Source organism: Perca flavescens, chromosome 9 (assembly GCF_004354835.1).
Source record: "Perca flavescens isolate YP-PL-M2 chromosome 9, PFLA_1.0, whole genome shotgun sequence".
Lineage (NCBI taxonomy): Eukaryota > Metazoa > Chordata > Actinopteri > Perciformes > Percidae > Perca > Perca flavescens.
Window position 1 is genome coordinate 567,760 of NC_041339.1, and position 21,154 is coordinate 588,913.

Here is a 21,154-nt window from a genome sequence, read left to right on the forward strand (position 1 = left end):
ATGTAATTACTTTACTTACACTATTTGACATTTGTTTGTGTCTGACAGCAAGCGGCTGATAGCAAGAAGCGTGTGCCAACTCTGACTGGCCAGTTCCGCCAGTCTCTGGATTCCCTGATGAAAACACTGACTGTGTGCCAGCCCTATTTCATCCGCTGCATTAAACCCAATGACTTCAAGAAGCCCATGGTGAGGAAAGAAGCTGCATTCACTCCAACCAAAATGAAACTCTAACTAAATCAGTACCAAGAATGACTGAAACAGTTTGGTGTGAGTAAATCCGATCCCACTCCTCCTGTGTCTCAGCTGTTTGACAGAGAGCTGTGCATGCGTCAGCTCCGTTACTCTGGTATGATGGAGACCATCAGGATCCGGAAAGCTGGATATCCCGTCCGCTACACATTCGATGAGTTTCTGACTCGCTACCGCGTCCTTCTGAAAACTTCCCTCTGTGATCCAAAAAGAGTAAGTTGGAGGTTTTAATGTGATATTTTTGGTCATGACATCCTCACACCATTTCTCATCTTCTATTGCTGTATTTGTATGATGATTTATTTTGCTCTAACAGGAAAGTAAAGAGAAATGCTGTGAAAGCATTTGTGAGTCTGTACTTGCTGGAGAGGGCGACTGGAAGACTGGCAAGACAAAGATATTCCTTAAGGTGCTGCCTTATATTTTCATGTTGTCTGTTGTTAGTGATGAATATGTGTGGAAGCATACAATCGCCAAAATAATTAGAAGGTTATAAGCAGGCCTGGGTAGCTCACCTGGTAGAGTGTGCACTCATATATAGAGGTTTACTCCTCGACGCAGCGGCTGTGGGTTCGACTCCGACCAGCGGCCCTTTGCTGCATGTGATTCCCCCCTCTCTCTCCCCTTTCATGTCTTCAGCTGTCCTATATAAATAAAGGCCTGAAATGCCCAAAAAATAATCTTAAAAAAAAAAGTGTTATAAGCAACTCAATTCCTAATTTTAACAACAACAACAACAACATGTTGAAATTCTAATACCACTAAATTTGCACCACTGACATAATTAACTATCTGAATTTGTGTGCTTTTAATTTCGCAAAAGAAAGAAATAGAATAGAAATTTCCGATAAGTAATTTTAAGTAAATAAAGTAAAAAGTAAATATTTTGGCTTTGTCAGAAAATGTAAGTGTGCACTATTAAAAAAAACAAACTATATTCATTTGAGGAACTTAAATGTTGTTTTATTCAGGGTTCTCTGGTTATGAAGCCTAATAACAGCAGTTATCCCCTCACCTTTCCTTTAGTGCCACTATAAAGTTCCCATTTGTGTTATTGAGGATTTGTCTCAACAACCATCAGATCAAATGCCATAAACACAGCATTAGCATTGTCATTGTGCGAATGTTAGCATGCAGATGTTAGCATTTAGTTCATAGCATCACTGTGCTTTAGTACAGCCTCAAAAAACACATTATTTGATTATTTTTTAGGTATTCAGTTGCTTATAATATATACATTTCCACCAAAATAAAAACTTTCTACTGTTTTCTCTCAGGACTTCCATGACACAATGCTCGAAGTGGAGCGAATGAAAGAACTACATGAGAAAGCCCTTCTGATCCAGAAAGTCCTGCGAGGATACAAATACAGGTATTGGGCAAAAGCTTTAAAATGAGCTGCTTGTTTTTTTATTCGCTCATGTAGTTTACAACTTAATGTCTGTTTGACTTATGCCCTCTAAAGGAAACAATTCCTGAGGAAAAAGGCAGGTGCTCTTGTCATTCAGAAACACTGGAGAGGACACAAAGGCAGAAAGCTGTACAGAGTGGTGAGTCACTGTTTAATACATCAATATATATAAACGTGAAAATACAGGCTTGACATGCAATAAATTCCTTCAATTATGTTTTCATTCTAGGTCCAGCTGGGCTTTGCGAGGCTGCAGGCACAGGCTCGGTCTCGTCAGCTCCACTTCCAGTATAAGAAGAAGCGGGAGGCAGCCCTTGTGCTGCAGGCCCGAGCCAGAGGATACCTGGCCAGGAAGGAATGGAAGCGCAAGAGAGACGCTGTGATCCTACTGCAGGCACACACCAGGGGTGCGCTGGCAAGAAAAGCTGTCAAAAAAAGAAGAAAACTGATGTAAGTTCAACTTAAAGTGGCTATTTCTAACTTTTAGTTTGTGTTGATTCTAGCGGCCCCTTTGGACTAAAGCGGTTGTGTTTTTACCACAGCTGCTGTCCTAAAGCTCTTTTCTTTACGGTGCTGTATTACCCACTGTAGATTACTGAGTTAGACTTATGGGGAGGTCATATAGTCACGATGAATGTTTTGCTCATTTACAATAAGAGAATAAGTTACAGATGCATCGTTGCATTTCAAGTGTTGCATACGGTAACCAGAGCTGCCAACTTTTCCCCAAACCTTGGAGTGAGATTTGGTGGGGCGAATCCAAACTTTTTCTAAGTACAAAGCAAATGTCTTTGGCTCATTCAGCATCATTACTGTCAGGGTTTAAATTGTGATTTGTTATGTGGTGGGGTTCTCCCTAGTGGGGTACAGGTATGGGGTACGATTTTTTTTGAAAATAAACCATTCAATGGCACTTTCTGGAGAGTTTTGTGCAAAGAAATGGAGAAATCGAGTCTTACATGAAATGTGCAAAACAGCTAAATTTGCATTGTTGTAGTCTCAACAGGTATTAGGGCATTTAGCATTTACATTACTGTTAATCAGTCATCACTTGATGATACACATTGTATCACCTTGTTATGATATAAGAAGTGACCCATACAATGTTCCAAACATAATGTGCTACATGAAGAGACAGCAGCATATGACAGTAGCAACAGCTGAGAAGATTTGGGTCTGTGGTGACCAGGTCCACCTCACACAAACTTCCTTCTCCCCTTCTCTCTCTTTACTACTACTACAACACACACAAACACATAGTCCACAGAAGTTGCCAATATATCATATCTGCACCTATTGCATTAACGATGGCAATCACAACGGGTAACACACACACACACACACACACACACACACACACACACACACACACACACACACACACACACACACACACACAAATGCTTCTCAGTGTAGGGACCAGGGACCCAAAGTTAAATTAACATTGGTCTACCAAAGGGATCTACTAGGACCAATGAAATTCTAAAGAATGAGAACCACTGATTTACATACATTCTAATCCTTTAAAACTAAATAAATAGAAATAACCATTTTTTGAGTACCAAGGGGACTGGTGGCCAAAGACCAAATCTCATTAGATTAGGCAGTGAGGGAAAATCATTCTTCAAACAAGGCCTCTCCCCACCAAAAGGTCCAGCAGAAACTAGACTGAAAAATACCAACAGCAAGACAAAAGACACAGCATGGCTCATTTTGTGCATGTGTTATAGCCTTTCTCAAACTTTTTTTGTGCCAAGGCCCAGTAATGTTTGGCCCTTGTCCTCTGTGCCCCACTTAATGTAATTCTTTTGGAAAAAGAAAGACTATTTTTTCATTTTATGAAACATTTAATGTATTATTTACAGTTACATTTAGAGATGCACAGAGGTGAGCTGGCACAAACATCTGGACCAGTCACAGCTGCATGGCCTGGCAACCAAATGGCATCGGTTTTGTTTCCAGATTTTGTGAGGAGACATCATTTTGAGCATTAAACACTGGATTTTTAACACCTATTTCTACCCTTTTCTACATCAATTAATGCTGGAAACAATTGAAAATATATCAAAATAAGGCCCTCAGGCATTCTGTATTACTTCAACTATTCTCTAGTCTAGTAGATCAACTTTTTCTAATTTAATGTCATGTCTGCTCAGTCAATAATTTACTCTTCCCTCCTCTTTTGCGTCTTTTTCTGGGGAAGTAAATCTATTTAAATGTGCATGTGGCACTTATTCATGTGAATCATACATTAAGTCATTTTAATTAATTTATAAACCCCTGGACTTCAATAGCTCAGATGTGTTACATCAGATTTGTTTACAACTTTGTGCACATTCAAAATAAACCTCCTCCCATCTGTGTTCTCCGAAATTTGGAGAGTTGTAATATAGTCTGCTGTGCATGTTATTGCTCTGCTGATATGGTAGTATCTCATTCAGACCGTCTGGGTCTCTGGTCTCTGACAAAGTGTAGAGGCGGCCGTACGCTGCTCTTCATCAGAGGTAGAGCACGGACGCACCGCGTCACTGCCCACATCAGAGCGAGTCCACTACAATTAACTGAAGCTGCTACACTTACCAGCCGCGCTGCTTACCTCTGAGAGAGTGGACACAAAGCGACGGACGGGTCTGTAATACTCAAACCATACCTGAAGCCGGGGGAATGCGCCTGGGATGGTTCGTGAAGAAATGTTCTCACATTTGCGACATTTAAAAAAAAAAAAAAAAAAAAAACTCTCACCGTCTCTGAAAGCATAACTAGTCGATCACGAGCGGCTCGACAGGTAGCTCTATAGATAAACATAAACTCGTCTTTCAGGCATTTGACCGACCGTATTGTGATATTTTCTTCCCACTATGGCCACGCCAAGACCCGCCCTTCAGTTGCATTTACACACTACTATTGGCCAGGCGTCCATGCTTACATGTACAGGGCCTAGCCCCTGACCAATCCCTTAACCCTAACCTTAACCACTCGAGGTGAAATGCCTAATCCCAACCAATCAAGCTGCTTCATAGGGCGGGTCTTGGCGTGGCCATAGTGGGAAGAAAATATCACAATACGGTCGGTCAAATGCCTGAAAGACGAGTTTATGTTTATGGGGTGGTGTGTGAGCGTGTGGAACCAATCAAATGCGTGTGTCTCACGGCCAATGCGTGAGAGTTGGCAGCTCTGGGTAACTTAGGCTAGTTTGGATGTCTCGTGAGCTAAACTGGGTAACGGTATCACTGTCAGTGGGTCACAAACCCAACATTAGGAGTTTGTTGTAGCAAACAATGTAATAATAACTTAGATTTATACAGCGCATTTCATGAAACCCAAGGACACTTCGGCACTTTAATAAAATCTTTCCACACAAACAAACGTACAAAAGGACACTTGGGGAGAAGGGAGAAGAAAATAGTAGGCCAACGCGTCTGTGTTAAATGGAAGGTGGACGTAATTTAATGTTAGCTACTGACGTACAACCACATCACGCAATCTAAAGTTATTTTATGAATGAAATAGACATATTACACACCTGAGGGTTAATTCGGGGATGTTTTTGAATCTTTTACAATCCCGTAATTGTCTCTATCTGTTAAAGCCCGACCGAGTGTGACTCACGTTATCACCCGTCTTCTTTCACTTTCCCTTTGAGCTTTTAGTTATTCTTCGTTTAATTTCTTCTTTCCTGTGATGGTCCTGCCCCAGTATCAGCCATAACTACAACAGATGACTTCTAACATAACCTTAAAATACAATTAGGCCTATATAAAGAAATCTCCTGCTATCTTTTACCTGGCTGAATATACTAACACAGGCTTAACCGGTGTTACAATGAAATCTGTGACCCGTCACAATGTGTGACTGTAGCGCCGTCTACCTGCCGAAAATCATTTGTGACTTTACGGGAAAAATCCTTTAACTGTCTATGGAAAAATCGGTTCCTGCAAAAGCATTAATTAAAACTATATAAACATAGTGTTCTTTTCACTGTTAGTCTCGTTTGCTGTTACAGGTCATTTATGATCATCAGATGGAACATTACACAGTGTCATGAAACATTTCAAAGTTACATATATTCACTTTAAATAACTTTTAGTTACTTTTAGCTAACCAGTTTAACCAGTTATCTATTACTTTTAGGCTAACTATTCCAACAGTTTATTATAACGTTTAGCTAACTATTTCAACCATTTATCCATTACTTTATATCAAATGTTTATCTTTTCTTAGCTAACTATCCAAACCATTAATCCATTGCTTTTAGCTTCTTACTTTTAGCCAATTATTGTGACTCCTCTGCTAGCTTGCTGAACTGACTCAAGTTAGTGGAGATGTGTACTGTGATGTTAGCCTTTTGTAGCTGGAGGCTTGCTGGTTACTGTAACATTACATTTAGTAAATGTCAGTGTCACATTAATTTGAAATATTATTTGAATGGTTATTTTCCTCCTGATCACAAATGCAAGTACATTTTTTAATCACATAATTTCATATTTTATGTTTTTATTTGAGCTACTCCACAATCTTTCCACATATCCCTGTGGTTAGGAATCATTGTGGTAGAGGATAGTGTGTCGGAAGCCCCTGCTTCAATAACTACTATTAAGGTGTATATGAGCAAGACACTGAACATTGAACTGGTCTAACTCTATCACTCTGTAACCAGCAGCAGCAAACAAATACAAAATAAAGAAATCATCATTTTGCAGTTTAAGTGTATTAATTTTTTTTTTTTAATCGTCATTCCCCTAAGTCACTGCTGTGACAAATGTGTTAATTGGGTTGCGTTGTTGATTAAGTAGTAAAAGACATTTTGCAGGCTGTTGTGGTTCAGGATAATCCTTTTTCCCTGATCTTCCTCTGTGTTGTGTTCTTTCAGATGTACCTCTCTGCTAAAGAGAGAGAAGAAGAACGGCGGGCCATTTTGGAGAAACAGAAACATTTGGAGGAATTGCTGAGGCGGGAGAAAGAGATGGAGGCCAAAGCTCAGACTGAATCCATCACAGACCAGGAGATGGTGGACAGCATCTTCGACTTCCTGCCCGTTACGGTCGGAGGGCAGGAGGGGCAAGCACCTGCCGGATTTGAGGTTTGGGAACCGAAAGTTTTGCTCATTTTGTATTCCTTGTAGTTTCGGTCACTGCATGTGTTTTTCTGTTTCCATTAGTTTGAGGGGAAACGGACAATTATCGAGGAGATAGACATCGACGAAATCCCCATGGAAGAAGATCTTCTCAAAGAAGACTATGATGATCTGGATGAGTACTCCATCTCCAAATTTGCCTCCATGTACTTCCAGGGTGCAGCCACCCACACTCACATCCGCCAGAGGCTTCGGCAGCCCCTGCTTTACCACGAAGATAAAGGAGATGTCCTGGTGCTTCTCTTAGATCACTTTAATTCATCCTTTCAGTTGTTCTATTCTGAGGAATAGCTTTGTTTATTTCATTAACTTCTTCTTTCTTTTATGGTATCACCAGGCTTCACTGACCGTGTGGTGGATCATCCTGAGGTTCATGGGAGACCTCCCTGAGCCGAAGAAGCAGGTCCAGGGAACCTCCACGCAGGAGCGCTTTGTGCCGCAGGAGCTGATCTCCAGAAAGGACCGGCGTCTGAGCCACATGGTTGGCCTGGATCAGGTAAATATCCCCATAGTCTATATCCACGACGTTCCACTTCTGGGATTGCTCTCGTTCTGCCGGAAATTTTGCCGGATGTCTTTTATCGAATGTCCCGTTATCGTCATCTTTCTTTGTGTTGTAATATTAAACTGGATTTATGAGGACTATGGTTAACTCAGTGTTTCCCACACACAGACTAATTTGTGGCGGTGCGGCATACATTCAACACCAGCCACCACATACTGCGTTTCATCATTTTAACGCTATTTAAAACACACAGCGTATTCGTTCAGCTGCATTTCCTTTCCCTGCTCTCTCCGTCACTCACGTCTCTCTCTCACACACACACACAGCCCCGATTCGTTAGGCATTGAAGAAAGAGTAGGAGGACAGCATCCAACAGTGTGTCCTCCTCAGCTTTTGCTACTTGATTGTTACGAAAATAAGTATGAATTTGGAATATTGCCTAGTTGTGTAGATTACCATTCATTTTTTACTGATTTAAAACAAATATTTTCTGACTGTTTTAGAGGGTGCTAAGGAATAAAAAAGAAAGGAAACCTTCCACAGTACCCGAGGAGCCAACGCAAAACAGAAAGGCCTCCATTTTCACAGACCTTCTGGCAAGAAACAGAAAGGCTTCTGCTGTGCCCGGTGAGACGGCTCAAAACCCAAAGGTTTACACCGTGCCAGAAGGGAGCCCTCGAACAAGGAAGGGATCCACATTCACTGACCTACTGTCCAGAAACAGAAAAGCATCCACTGTTCAAGAAAATGGAATACCAAAATCCACTTCAAAATCTACTTCAAGTCTCAGGAAACCCTCAATCATCATGGAGGAGGTGAGGTGTAATATTTTGACTTACAGTGTTGTTGTTGCTGTGATGTAAACTTTTTTTTAACATATTGATGGATGTTTTGTTTCTTACAGTCAGATGATCTGACTGAAGTTTCCAAGCCTCCCACCCTGCAGACTGTGAAGGAGGACAGTGACATCATGACTGAAGAAGGACCCACCGTGGACCGGCCTCTGACAGCGCTCGAAAAAGTCCACTTCATCGTGGGATATGCCATAGTCAGACGTGACCTCAGGTAACAGAAGCGCCATTTAAAAAATCACACACATCCAGGTTTTATGTTTTCAATGATCTACTAATACAATATGTGTCTTTTGTCTCTCCAGGGATGAGATTTACTGTCAGATCTGCAAGCAGCTTCAAGATAACAGCAATCGCAACAGCTACTTCCGTGGCTGGATCCTGCTGTCCCTCTGTCTGGGAGTTTTCCCTCCAAGTGATCGCTTTATAAAGGTAAACACAACAGTTGCATTTGCTGCTTCAGTCTCATAAACAGTTTGCCACATGCTGTGATGTTTTGCTCATCTCTTCTTATCTCTTGTTTTGGCAGTACCTGCAAAGTTTCATCCGTTTAGCTCCAGGAGGCTACGCTTCCTACTGCGCTGAAAGGCTGCGGCGCACAATAATGAACGGAGTGCGAGGGGAGCCTCCAGCCTGGCTGGAGCTGCAGGTCCTGCAAATATTTCAAATGGTTTCATGAGCATTGTTTTTAAGAAGAAAAAAAATGCTGTGAGCACCACAGCATTTTTTTGTTATTTAGTGAATTGACCCTTTAACACTTATGAACTTACATGCACAGTAGATCTCATTACTGTTTAATCAACATGGTCATTTTATTTTCTGTACTGTGATAGGCAACCAAGACAAAAAAGCCCATGATTGTGTCTGTGCTGCTGATGGATGGACGCTCCATTAACCTGCCTGTTGACTCAGCATCTACCTCCAAAGAGATCTGCCAACTCCTCGCTAACAAAGTCAAACTCAAAGACACCTTCGGCTTTTCCGTCTATGTCGCCTTGTATGAAAAGGTACGCAGTTACATCCACTCGGTGTATACTGTATCTCCCTGTAGTAGCAATTTAGTATTCTACACACTAGTGAGGTTTATACCCCATTTTAGGGATGTAACGGTACACTCAATTCACGATTTTAAGTTTGTGATTTTTTAATTAAAAAAAAGAAAATGATTTAATTAATAATTACATTTTTAAAACAAATTCCACATCCAAAAAAACTAAGTAAATAGAAAAAATCTCTTCTAATTACTAAACTAAGAAGATATAGTGACATCTGAAGTCAAACAAATGAAATCAAAAGTAGATTACGCCTTAGGCCGTTTAATATTGCACAGTGATTACACAAAATTACGCAAAATCTATAATATAATTTGAATACTTTCTCCCAGGAAACGCGTGTTTGTTCCTTCGGGAGTGTTTTAATCCAAACCACAATCTTTTCCCTTAACTTAACTAGTCATTTTGTTGTCGTCGGCGTAGCTGCATCTAGCCTCAACCGTTTATATTTAATGGACAATATAGAGATTACTGAGGGTTTCCAATAGATGTCCGAGGTGTATTTTGCACACTGGTTAAACAACACTGTCTCACCTTTTTAAGACATTTTACATTAATAAAGAAGCAATTGTGGCGTCCTGTTTTAGTGTTTTTTTTTTAGAATATCTAGATATCCATAAGTTCAAATGTTGGCCTGTCCTGAAGGTGTGGGCTCTGGGCAGCGGGCGGGAGCACGTGATGGATGCCATCTCCCAGTGTGAGCAGGAAGTCAAGAGGAGAGGAGGGCAGGAACAGCACGCTCCCTGGCGTCTCTTCTTCCGCAAGGAGGTCTTCACCCCCTGGCACGACTGCAAAGAGGACCCGATCAGCACAGACCTCATCTACAAACAGATCATCCACGGTCTGAAGTTTGGAGAGTACCAGAGTGAAAAGGTGGGCTTATATTTGGATGATTATCTTCTTACTGCCATATTCTCACAGTGTTTCTCCCAAAATACGTGCGTACCCCAAAGGGTGCTTTGGAGAACTGCAGGGGGTAGGTGAAGTTTTTTGCAAAATGCTAATTTAAAAACGTCATGCATAATTCTTAAAATACAGAAATTCTATAATAATGAATAAACTTAGTGATGAACATTTGAAACGTTGCATTTAAATGTCCAGTTACAAGGCTGTTGTTTAGTGAATCTATCACTGCCAGCCCTGTATTGTACTTCTTTATATAGACTTTTGTGTTTTGTGCTAGTCAGGGGGTACTTGGCTTAAAAAAAAGAAAACATCTCAAAGAGTCTATGTTATTGAAAGAGTTTGAGAACCACTTTTCTAAGATATACATTTGACATATATTTTTGTCATCATTTCACTTTCACAGGAGGAGGATTATGTTCAGCTCGCTGCGAAACATCTCTACATCCAGCATGGCTCAGACAGCTGTGCAGAACATGTGAAGGAAGCAGTTCAGGACTGCATCAACAACTCTCGGCTGGAGGCCACGTCAGAGGCCAAATGGGTGCAGATGGTCAGCACTGCTTATGCTCAGGTCAGTCATGTTATGGAAAAACTCAAGAGCAGCACAACTCATTTCACATACTGTACGTGAAGAAGGTTTCGGGAGATTTTGATGACATACATTGGAGCATTTAATCAAAACTCAATTTGAGGAGAAAATTTAGGCAGGCAGTACAATTTAACCACAATGTGTTACTGCACGGTGCCGTCCCACCTCTCTGAAGTTCCTGTCTTCCTGAAGGTGTATTTAAACTCATGCTGTGTTACGCTTAAGCTTCAAAACAGAACTGGACCCCTAAGGCAGACAAGGCAGGTTTAAACGGTTTATTGCAAAAAAGCGAGATCAACAGGGCAGCTGGGTGTTGAGACTGACAGTCAGGGTTGCGAGTGGAGATCTGGATGCAGACTGCGAACAATAGGACGAGGCTGGGCGAGGCAAACAGACAGATGTTAGAGGCAAAAACGGAGAGCAAAAAGGAGGGGGGGGAGTGGGGGGGTTTAAGAGACAGTGTCAGGGTTGGGTTCCGGAGCCTTGTTGGTGAGGCTTACTGCTCTGAGGGGAAAACAAGTTTTTATGGCGTGATGTTTTGGTTGTGATGGACTGCAGCCTCCTGCCAGAAGGGAGAGGTTCAAACAGACAGTGTTGTGTGTTATCTTTCTCTATGGCCTTGGCAGGGTGAGCAGCACTGTTATCATACAGCTGGTACGTCTCCAGTCATCTATGGAGGCACAAAGTTGAAGTATTGCTCTGCCTGGAAAGGTTATGAGGTTATGTTGGACACTGACCTGAATGACATGGGGTACCCTTGTCTCAACTTACATAGCATGAGTTCATAATCTGGAAATTTCACAACAAGTGACACCACATACCAGAAGGTGCAGCATGAACAGAACTGGACAGAAAAAAAGCTCTACAGTGGCTTTGAGTTGAAGTTTGTGTCTTTTATTTCTCCTGAACCACCCAAGGGTCCGTTTTTGAGTTCAAGACAGAAGGCAGATTCAGTGAGGGCCGAGATGGTGGACTACGCCCGAGAAAAGTGGCCCATGTTCTTCTCCAGGTTCTTTGAAGTTGTCAAACTGTCAGGTAGGCATCTATCAGCATACACTGTGTCTTGCCTCTCTGTTATGTATTTAAATATTTTATAGATCGACAAATTATGATGATAATATTCATTTAAACAATATTATTTAAGGCTGTTTACACCCATGGGTGACAAGAAAAGACAATGTCTTTTCGTGCTGAATATGAAATTTTTAAAACAAATAACTTAAAAGATAAAATGATTAAAGGCATCATGCTCTTGAGAAAACAAATTGTAGTTTCTCAGTTCATTTTTACCTTTACAAGAATTGATTACTTTAGATGGAATGAAGAATGTCTTGCAGAATGAGCTATATCTAGATAATCATAAAAATGGTATTTAGAGCTATCAGAGTTTCTGCTGAGGACTTGCATCCAAATCTTGCATCATACAATTTTGGATTTTTTTTCTTCCTCAAATGTTTAAAGAAATAGCACAGAATAGTCTCTATTCGTGATTGGTGACGAACAAGTGACAAAATAACTTTGATGTCATTAAAAACCAAGAAGAAATGCCACATAGATTGTATTGATTTTTGATTCTATCACTGCAGAACATAAAACATGTACAGTATAACATTTCTACACTCTCCTCTGAAATATAGATAACAAACAGTGAAGCTGTATTTTTTAACCTGCTCCCTTTGAGCAATTAGCTGTTGCTGCAAGGATATTTATAGATACGCTACACCACTCGAGCAAAGTAGTTGTTTAAGAGTGAAGAAGTAGGCCAGCACAACATGTCTCCAGATCTACTGCTGTTTACCTTACCGATCCATCCGAGCTGTCTAATAACAATGGGCTGTGACTCACTGACACAGTGGGGATTTTCCGGATCAAATTTAAAATATGTTGCTAATATAAAAGTAATTCCTCAATATAATATATCTAATGAAGTTTCCTAGTAAACAATGCTTTATTTCGGTCTAAACAGACAGTGTGGTTTCCAAACGTTTTCTACAGGACCCCCCTTTTTTGTAGATAAAACTATTTTATATTCTATATCTCTATATAGAGTATCAGACAGACAGACAGACAGACAGACAGACAGACAGACAGACAGACAGACAGACAGACAGACAGACAGACAGACAGACAGACAGACAGACAGACAGACAGACAGACAGACAGACAGACAGAGGTTTGCCACAATCAGCTGTTTCTCCGCGGAGGGATAGTCAACAAGACGACAATTAACAGTCAAATCAGGCTCCTCGAATCAAATTGTGGTCACCACTACATATTTTCTTGTCATTGTTTTGGTAGTTGTTGCATTCTGTATAGCTTCATCTCTGCTTTACGTTTACCTGGCAGTCCTTTCGCTTCTTTTCTTCTCCATGCTTTGCTAGCAGTGCAGCGGTAACTGGCACGCCCCCGCTTTGGGAACCACTGGGATAAACCATCAAGTCCGATTATTTTTTTCTTTTTCTTAGCACATATACAACAGCATTTCACATTTTTACAAGTGCACACTTCCCATAAACGGTACCATGAGGCCTTTCTCATCTTGTGGCCAGTTTTTTAAATAGTCTGCCCAGAGCCAAACTCAATTTATACTCTGTTAGTAGCGACATCAACACACTGTGGTTTCATTAGAGCACAAGACCAATGTATCCCTTCTCCTATATTAGATTATAGACACGATTTTATTATACTAGATAATGAATTGTTTGTTATTTATTAACCAAAATGCCAATCCTTCCTTGTGTCGAGTTTCTCTGATTCTCTTTTCTTGTGTTGTGTATGATTGTAAGTTGAATATCTTTGAGTTTTGAACTCTTGATACTTCACTTTACTGTCTGGCATCTTGTAATGGGCATTTTTAATTATTTTCTGTCATTTAATTGACTAATCGATTTAATCCAGAAAATAACTGATGAATTAATTATAAAAAGTAGCTGTTAGTTGCAGCCATAAAGTAAAGGCGCCATATATGTGGGTTTATGATAGGGCCTTTCTAGTGTACACATTAATGCTGCACTCGAGCTCTTTCCTTCAGGGTGGCTGACATGATAGAGAAAGCGCAACTAACACTTTACTGCTGCACAGGAATATAACTCATAAATCACCTATGAGTCATGATTAATTGGGCTTGTTCCTTCCATGTCTCTTCTCTAAGGTCCTGCGCTGCCAAAGAGCAAGTTCATTGTGGCCATAAACTGGACTGGTATCACTTTCCTGGACGAGAGAGAGAAGAGGCTGCTGGAGCTCTCCTTCCCTGAAGTCACCGGAGTCCACACCGTGAGGTAAATTGATTTGAAAAGTGAAAAGTCTGAAAGTCCGAAACAAACAAGGTAGATATGAAACCCCCCTAAAACAGTGTGCTGTTACTTGTGTTCTGACCCAGGGAGGGCAAAGTGTCTGGCCAGGCGGTGAGTCTGCTGACACTGAAAGGAGACTTCACTCTGAGTGGAGGCACCACTGAGGACATGGCAGAGCTGGTGACAATGTTCCTCAGTGGACTGACCGAGAGATCTCAGTATGCTGTGACCCTAAAGGAAGCCGACAGGCGAGGTCAGAGGCCACATTTCTTTTCTTTTCTTATATGGTCACGGCTAAATGATCTCTTTTAGGGTCATTTCTGCTAATTCCTAACTGATTTCTGATTTGACTTCCATTCCTTACAGATGACCCCACACTACTGGGCTTTAAGAAAGGAGAGCTCATTATAATAATCAAAGATGACGAGTTCTCTCAGGAACGTGGCTGGATAAAGGGCCAAAATGAGAGCACGAAACAAAAGGGGGCCGTCCCCACCGAGGCCATCTTAATCCTGCCAACACTCAGCAAACCCAGCAAGGAAGTCATGGTATATGGAGATGTCCTTCTCAGATGAGTGATTGTGCTCAGGATCTGTGGAGTATTCATTATCTTTTTAATTTTTTTTCAGAGCCTCCTCAACTTGTCTCCTAACCAGAGGAAGGACATCATAAAGGAAAACCAGAAAGAAACAGGAACGATGGAGAGAGTAGCTCCTGCCACGCTGAAAGAATTCTCCCTCCAGTACTTCAGGTATCTGGAAATTCCTCCTTTTCTTCACCAGCTGATCAGCAGGATAATGCTCACAGGAACAACACCAACAGCAGCAATACCCATCTTTTTTGCTCTTTGCTCTTTGCTCTTTATTTATTTTATTTTATTTTATTTTATTCTATCTTTATTTTTAATTTAATACATACTGTGTACATATACTTATACTTATATTGTTTATACCTATACTTATATTGTTTATTACATTTAGAGAATGTGTGATGTGCACCAACAACACCAAAACAAATTCCTTGTATGTGTTAAAAAACGTACTTGGCAATAAAAACCCTTTCTGATTCTAATTCTGATTTTCCTTGATCCTACAGGCAGCCCACTATCGATGTGAACCGCCAGGTGATGTCCAGGAATGCTGCTCCTGAGAGGCTGTGGGCAAACTCCAGAGAGCCAATCAGACAGCCCTTCCTCAAGAAACTGGTGGGCAGCGCAGAGCTTAGCCACAAAGCCTGTCTGGCCTTCACTGATATCCTCTACACACCAGAGATATATAAAAGAGTAGCATTTATTGAGAGTAAGAGTGCAGGCAGGTTTACAGTGTCAGCAGGTAGGTCTATAAACTGTGTTTTATTGAGTTGGGGCCGCAGCACAGAGAAGCCTCAACTGTGTGTTCCAGTGTCCCATAACAACCTCGCTCTTTGTCTGAACACATCCACTCAACACAGCCCTCCACTGCAAGCTAGCACTGTTTGGCTAACATTTTAGACACATTCAATTCAAATCATAACGGATGTTATCTCAGGTCACTTAACAGATAGAGTAGGTCTAGACCACACTATATAATTTATAGAGACCCAACAATTCCAAGAGCAAGCATTAGGTGCGACAGCGGCGAGGAAAAACATCCTCTTTTTTTAAATAATTTTTTTTGGCCTTTATAAGATAGGATAGCTGAAGCCAGGAAAGGGGAGAAAGAGGGGGGACGACATGCAGCAAGGGGCCACGGGTCGGACTGGAAGCCAGGCCATTGTGATAAGGACTGAGCCTTAGTATATGGGGCACATGCTCAACCAGGTGAGCTACCAGAGTGCCCCGGGAAAACTTCCTTTTCACAGGCAGAAACCTCTGACCGAACGTGGCTCGTACCCCCTGGGGATCAATAAAGCCTAACCCCGAAATCTAACCAAACAAGCCTCCTTAGCTGCCATACACTAGCAAGCAACAAAAAAACTAATTCTACCTGTAGCATCACCAGCTAAAAATATTTTCAAAGTTTATAAAAACCAGAATGGTTGTTGCTAAATGACCGTTGACTGCACCAATGCTGTAATATATTACCCCACCAAGCAGATGCAGAGTCCTCTCTACCTGTACTAGCAGAAGGCCTCTCCGTAGTCAATATAGCCATCACCACCAAACCTATTAGCCATAGGCTTCCATGGCCATGGACATGTCAAACTGGCCTTGGTAGCTGAGCAGCAGTGCATGCCATAAAACAGCACGCATCCCATTCCAGCCTTGGGAACTTGGTTGCATGTCATACCCCTCTAATTACCCTCGTTTTCTACACTGTCATCTATCAAATAACATGAGAAAAAGTAGCTTCGACGTGACCATATAAACTGAGTATAGCCAAGATAACTAGCCTTGCTAAGCTAACTAACATGCTAAGTTAACAGCCTACAGCCTAGCCCCAAAAGAAAACTAACCAAACAAGCTTCCTCAGCTACCATACCAATTCTATCTATAGCATCAGCAGCAACACTACTTCAGAGTTTATGAAACCACGATGGTTGTTTCTCCTTGACTGTTGTGCACCGATCCTAAAATATATGGGAGATTACCCTACCAAGCAGATGCAGAGTCCTCTCGAGCTCACCGACCAGATCTTCAGCCCCGCCACTCAAAATGAGGCGCTCAGGGATGAGATCTATTGCCAGATCATGAAGCAGATGACCAGCAATAACAACCGGTACGCTGATGTTATTTCACCATCTCAGGTTCTCAGATTTAAATGCTGTTGGTGGATTTGTTTGTTTGGGAAAGGATCATTTGTATTAGACAGTAAACTATTTTGATTATCACTTAAAATTGAGAATTTTCTGGTTCTCCAATAAGATATTCTGCTTTTCTCTTTTTTATATCATTGTAAACTGAATATATTAAGGTTTTGGACTGTTGGTCAAGCAAAACAAGACTTTCTTTTCAAACAGTTTTTTTCATATTTTTAAGTCAAATGGTTAATTGATTAATCAAGAAATATATGACTTAATTAATTGATAATGAAAATAATTGCTAGTTACAGCCCTTTTTTTATTTTATTTAGACATAGTAAACAAACAGTAAAAAAATGAAAGACATTTTGCATTGTGTAACCACCCTCCCATGCTGTATATTGTCTTTTGCCTCCCCCAGGTTCAGCGTGGAGCAGGGCTGGCAGCTGCTGTGGCTCTGCTGCGGCCTGTTTCCTCCCAGCCAGTCTCTTCTGAAGCACACTCAGCGATTTCTGGAGTCGCGCCGCAGAGAGCCCCTCGCCTCCGACTGCCTGCAGCGTCTGCAGAGCTCCCTGAGGTTAGCCCAACGCGTGGTTTTATATATACGTCACCAACACACAGCAACGTGTTTCCCCCAGTGTTTCAAAGAAGAGATGACACAGACCCCCCAGTGAGAGTGTGGTTTCTAGAGCAGCTAGTGTCACTTGTAGAAAAGTACAAGGCATGCCAACACTTCACCTCTGGTTAGCAGCTAGCATGATTCAACATGACGACATGACGTGAGAAAAGGAAATGTCTTGTGTGTTTAGGCTCTCTAAAAATAAACTACAGTAAGTGAAGTGTATGGACTTCTTGGTCTTGATTTGTTGAGAGTAAGTTATGTGGGTTAAATGTCTTACTGACTGATGGGAACAACATTTTTTTGAAACTGGTCCAGTATTAAGCAAGACTGGGTGGTGGTGATTGCGCAGTGGATATAACACATGCCTTTGATGTGGGAGATCAGGGTTCGATTCCCACTGCAATCCATCAACCAATGTGTCCGTGAGCAAGACAATTAACCCCTAATTGCTCCAGAGGCGTGCAACCTCTGATATATAGCAATTGTAAGTCGCTTTGGATAAAAGCGTCAGCTAAATGACATGTAACGTAATGTAATGTCCTAAGTCCTGATTATTTACATGGAGTCTGGTGGAGATATGCTGGCTCTATACACGCTAAAAATCCTGATTATTTACATGGAGTCTGGTGGAGATATGCTGGCTCTATACACGCTAAAAGTCCTGATTATTTACATGGAGTCTGGTGGGTTTGGTGAGGGAGATTTCTGAGTAGTTTCTGGTTAATCAAAAAGGTTTTTACTCTTAAACAAAAAGGTTTATCTCTGTAGGGGACCTTCTATAATGTTGTCAGACACTTAGAATAATAATCTGAGCCTGTCAGTGGCAAAAACAGAACTTTTAGCGGACAACATTGACAATGCACATTTGCTCTATACTGTATGATTACATTGCAGCACGGTTTACGGCTGCCTGTTACAGCGTTCTTGCTCAATACTGGACCAGTTAGTCACCAATGCATGGGAAAAAAAAAACAAGGCAGAACTTCCTTGCAGCGACGCTCACATTGACATCGGTGTTGCATCACCTTCACAGTGGACCAGTGACGACACTTTGCATTTGCATCTATAAATACATTTGATTTATATTCAGTAGAATTTCCATCATGACAGCAGGATCTAAGAGACTTATTTTTGATCGGCATAGTTGATGCATGGTGTTGCATTCTGGTTTGCCATTTTAGTGATAGAGTGTGTGTTTTTGTCTTTATCGGCACTGTGGCTTTAGTGTCAAAAGGATAACGTAAAAAAAACAACATGACTAAGCATTTGCTGTCCTTGTGTAGGATGGAGCCCAGGAAGCTCCCACCACACCAGGTGGAGGTAGACGCCATCCAACAGAACAGCACCCAGATCTTCCACAAAATCCACTTCCCCAACGACACAGAGGAGGTAGGAAACACACCTCTTCTTTGTGTGAAGTTACAGGAAAAAAAGCCAGGTCAAATATTCCTGCAGTAATACCAGTGATTCCTTTCGTCCCTCTTCAGAAATTTGAGGTGGCGACAAACACCAGGATCAGGGATCTCATCCAGAACATTACCAAGAAGCTCAGTCTGGCTTCAGCAGACGGCTTCAGCATTTTTGTCAAAACAAATGACAAGGTTTATTTGACATTTTTCATCCTTGAACATTATATTCTGATCTAGAAATTCAATATGTGTGTTCTTGCATTAACTTTCACACAAGAAAATCTGTCATTGTGTTAATTTCAGGTTCTCAGTTTGAATGACACAGACTACTTCTTTGATAGTCTGAGACAAATCACTGACTGGTCCAAGAAAGCCAAGGGGATCAAAGACGGTAAAAACTGATTATCTGATAGGAGTGTCAATTCTTTTTTACCTGTAAAAACCTCTTTGTGTGTGTGTGTTGCAGGTGGGCCAGTCAACATAGCCTACCTTGTGTTCTTTATGAGGAAGTTGTGGTTCAATGTGATCCCTGGCAGAGACACAGAGGCCGATCTTATCTTCCATTTCCCTCAGGTACATTTAAATGATGCAGCTCAGTCACCATCAAATTTTCCAGGCTGGTTTGTTTTTACACATGATATAAAAGCCAAACCTTTCCGTGAACATAATTGTACCTGACATATAGCTGAGATAGTATCCACACTAGTTCCAGACTGTTCCCTCTGGTTTCATAACAATGACCAGTAGGAACAGATTCAAAAGTGATCTCTTAATGAACAATGTAGTGAGTAACAACTTAGTTTAAAATAGCAGACTTTATAAGATATCTTTCTATCTTCCAGGAGCTACCAAAGTACCTGAGAGGCTATCATGTTTGCACCAAAGAGGAAATGGTCAACATTGCGGCTCTGCTCTTCAGGATTAAAGTTGACAATGACAAGAGCCAGTTTGTCATGATTCCCAAGATGCTGAAGGAGCTGGTGCCCATGGACCAACTGAAGGCCATGTCTGAAAATGAGTGGAAGAAGGTATGAGGGGCTTTTCCTTTCACTGATTTCATATTCAAAGTAGGGCTGCACGATATGAGGATTATATGCGATAACGTTGTTGAGTATCGCGATAACGATATTACTTGCGATAAATAAACAGATATTAAAGTGTTCTCAGCTCTGCATTTCTGCTGCTTTCAGTGTGTATTTTGTCCATATCAATACCACCAATCTGTCCCCAAACGTCCCAGTTAGATATTAAATGCTGTAAACATATTCTTAGTAAATCTTTACAATCATTCCCCGAAAGAACCAAGCAGACCTGTCTTGTTGCACCATCCAAATTTTCTTCAAAGTCTGCCATTTTCAGCGTGTAGCTCACCAGCTTGAAGTTTGTTGTTGTTTCCTGAAGCGAACGGAGTTTGAGAACGGCGACACACAGAGAGCGGAAGGTGAGGGACATCCATTGCGTCAAGCAATTATCCTGGAAATATACATTTCCGTTGCTCCAGACTACTGAGATACTAACCACTGACAGACCGACAGACTGAAATTACTATCCCAAGATCCACGCAGCTAGCATGGCTAAAAACAGTTATCACATATATAGTATATATATAGTTTAACTTTAGATACTAAAAAAAAAGTCCTAAAACAGCTGGGCACTGTCGTTTTTAGGAAACATTAATTTAACTAGAATACTATGCAATTTGGGGACTAGCAGTGGATTAATACACTGTTAGTGTGCTAGCAAGTATTTACAGCACCAGGACGTTGTATGTGATCAAAATAACTACTACAGAGCCTGTGTTCATTGAAAAGATAGACTGTCACCCAGTGCAACAGTGTGGCTATTGATATGTTTCTTATAGTTTTTGGACAAACAATGGAGCTCTATGGCACATAGGGAGTAAGATATATCAGGCTATGGATACACAGACACTTGAGTATCGCTAGATTCTTTAAATTGCCCATCTGAACAATGTCCCCATTATGCCATCCCTGTGATCTCAGCTCTCTGAGAATATTGCCTGAAGGCTGTGGGGGCGTTAGAAAATCATTAACCTCATTAAAAGCAATGCAAATACTTCTACAAGACAAGAGTGTTGTATCATACTGTGATGCATTTTTTTAAACTTTATTTTCAGAGTGTTGTTGCCTCTTTTAACAAACAAGTTGGTATGACTGTTGAAGAAGCTAAGGTGGCATTTCTGAAGGCGGTCTGCCGCTGGCCGACGTTCGGCTGTGCATTCTTTGAAGTGAAGGTAAGGGCTGCAGTGAAAGCCGCACAAACGGTGCTTTATCTAGCTATCTATAGTCCGCTGGGTGGGTGGGTGGCTGGTTTATCTGATGCTCTCGCTCTGTCTCAGTCCCTCACCCACCCTCTGTCACCATGGTACACTAAGTGCACGTCTGCAGAAAG

The 21,154-nt window shown here is 41.3% G+C and overlaps 1 protein-coding gene across 1 annotated transcript in view; it reads left to right on the forward strand.

The window, feature by feature from the left end:
- The window catches only part of myo7ba (myosin VIIBa), a 29,221-nt gene that overhangs the window by 6,835 nt on the left and 1,232 nt on the right, over positions 1–21,154 (forward strand). Inside the window, exons 15-46 of the mRNA XM_028587591.1 lie at positions 49–189; positions 307–465; positions 569–661; positions 1,530–1,624; positions 1,718–1,802; positions 1,893–2,113; positions 2,524–2,533; positions 4,707–4,841; positions 6,534–6,743; positions 6,822–7,031; positions 7,135–7,293; positions 7,806–8,117; positions 8,207–8,367; positions 8,459–8,585; positions 8,683–8,802; positions 8,987–9,160; positions 9,851–10,078; positions 10,515–10,682; positions 11,618–11,735; positions 13,852–13,978; positions 14,080–14,246; positions 14,360–14,541; positions 14,623–14,744; positions 15,089–15,243; positions 16,536–16,689; positions 17,133–17,288; positions 18,617–18,722; positions 18,821–18,934; positions 19,046–19,133; positions 19,209–19,315; positions 19,585–19,770; positions 20,880–20,996. Coding sequence (XP_028443392.1) covers positions 49–189; positions 307–465; positions 569–661; positions 1,530–1,624; positions 1,718–1,802; positions 1,893–2,113; positions 2,524–2,533; positions 4,707–4,841; positions 6,534–6,743; positions 6,822–7,031; positions 7,135–7,293; positions 7,806–8,117; positions 8,207–8,367; positions 8,459–8,585; positions 8,683–8,802; positions 8,987–9,160; positions 9,851–10,078; positions 10,515–10,682; positions 11,618–11,735; positions 13,852–13,978; positions 14,080–14,246; positions 14,360–14,541; positions 14,623–14,744; positions 15,089–15,243; positions 16,536–16,689; positions 17,133–17,288; positions 18,617–18,722; positions 18,821–18,934; positions 19,046–19,133; positions 19,209–19,315; positions 19,585–19,770; positions 20,880–20,996 — 4,707 coding nt within the window. The remainder of the gene's footprint in view (positions 1–48; positions 190–306; positions 466–568; positions 662–1,529; positions 1,625–1,717; positions 1,803–1,892; positions 2,114–2,523; positions 2,534–4,706; positions 4,842–6,533; positions 6,744–6,821; positions 7,032–7,134; positions 7,294–7,805; positions 8,118–8,206; positions 8,368–8,458; positions 8,586–8,682; positions 8,803–8,986; positions 9,161–9,850; positions 10,079–10,514; positions 10,683–11,617; positions 11,736–13,851; positions 13,979–14,079; positions 14,247–14,359; positions 14,542–14,622; positions 14,745–15,088; positions 15,244–16,535; positions 16,690–17,132; positions 17,289–18,616; positions 18,723–18,820; positions 18,935–19,045; positions 19,134–19,208; positions 19,316–19,584; positions 19,771–20,879; positions 20,997–21,154) is intronic.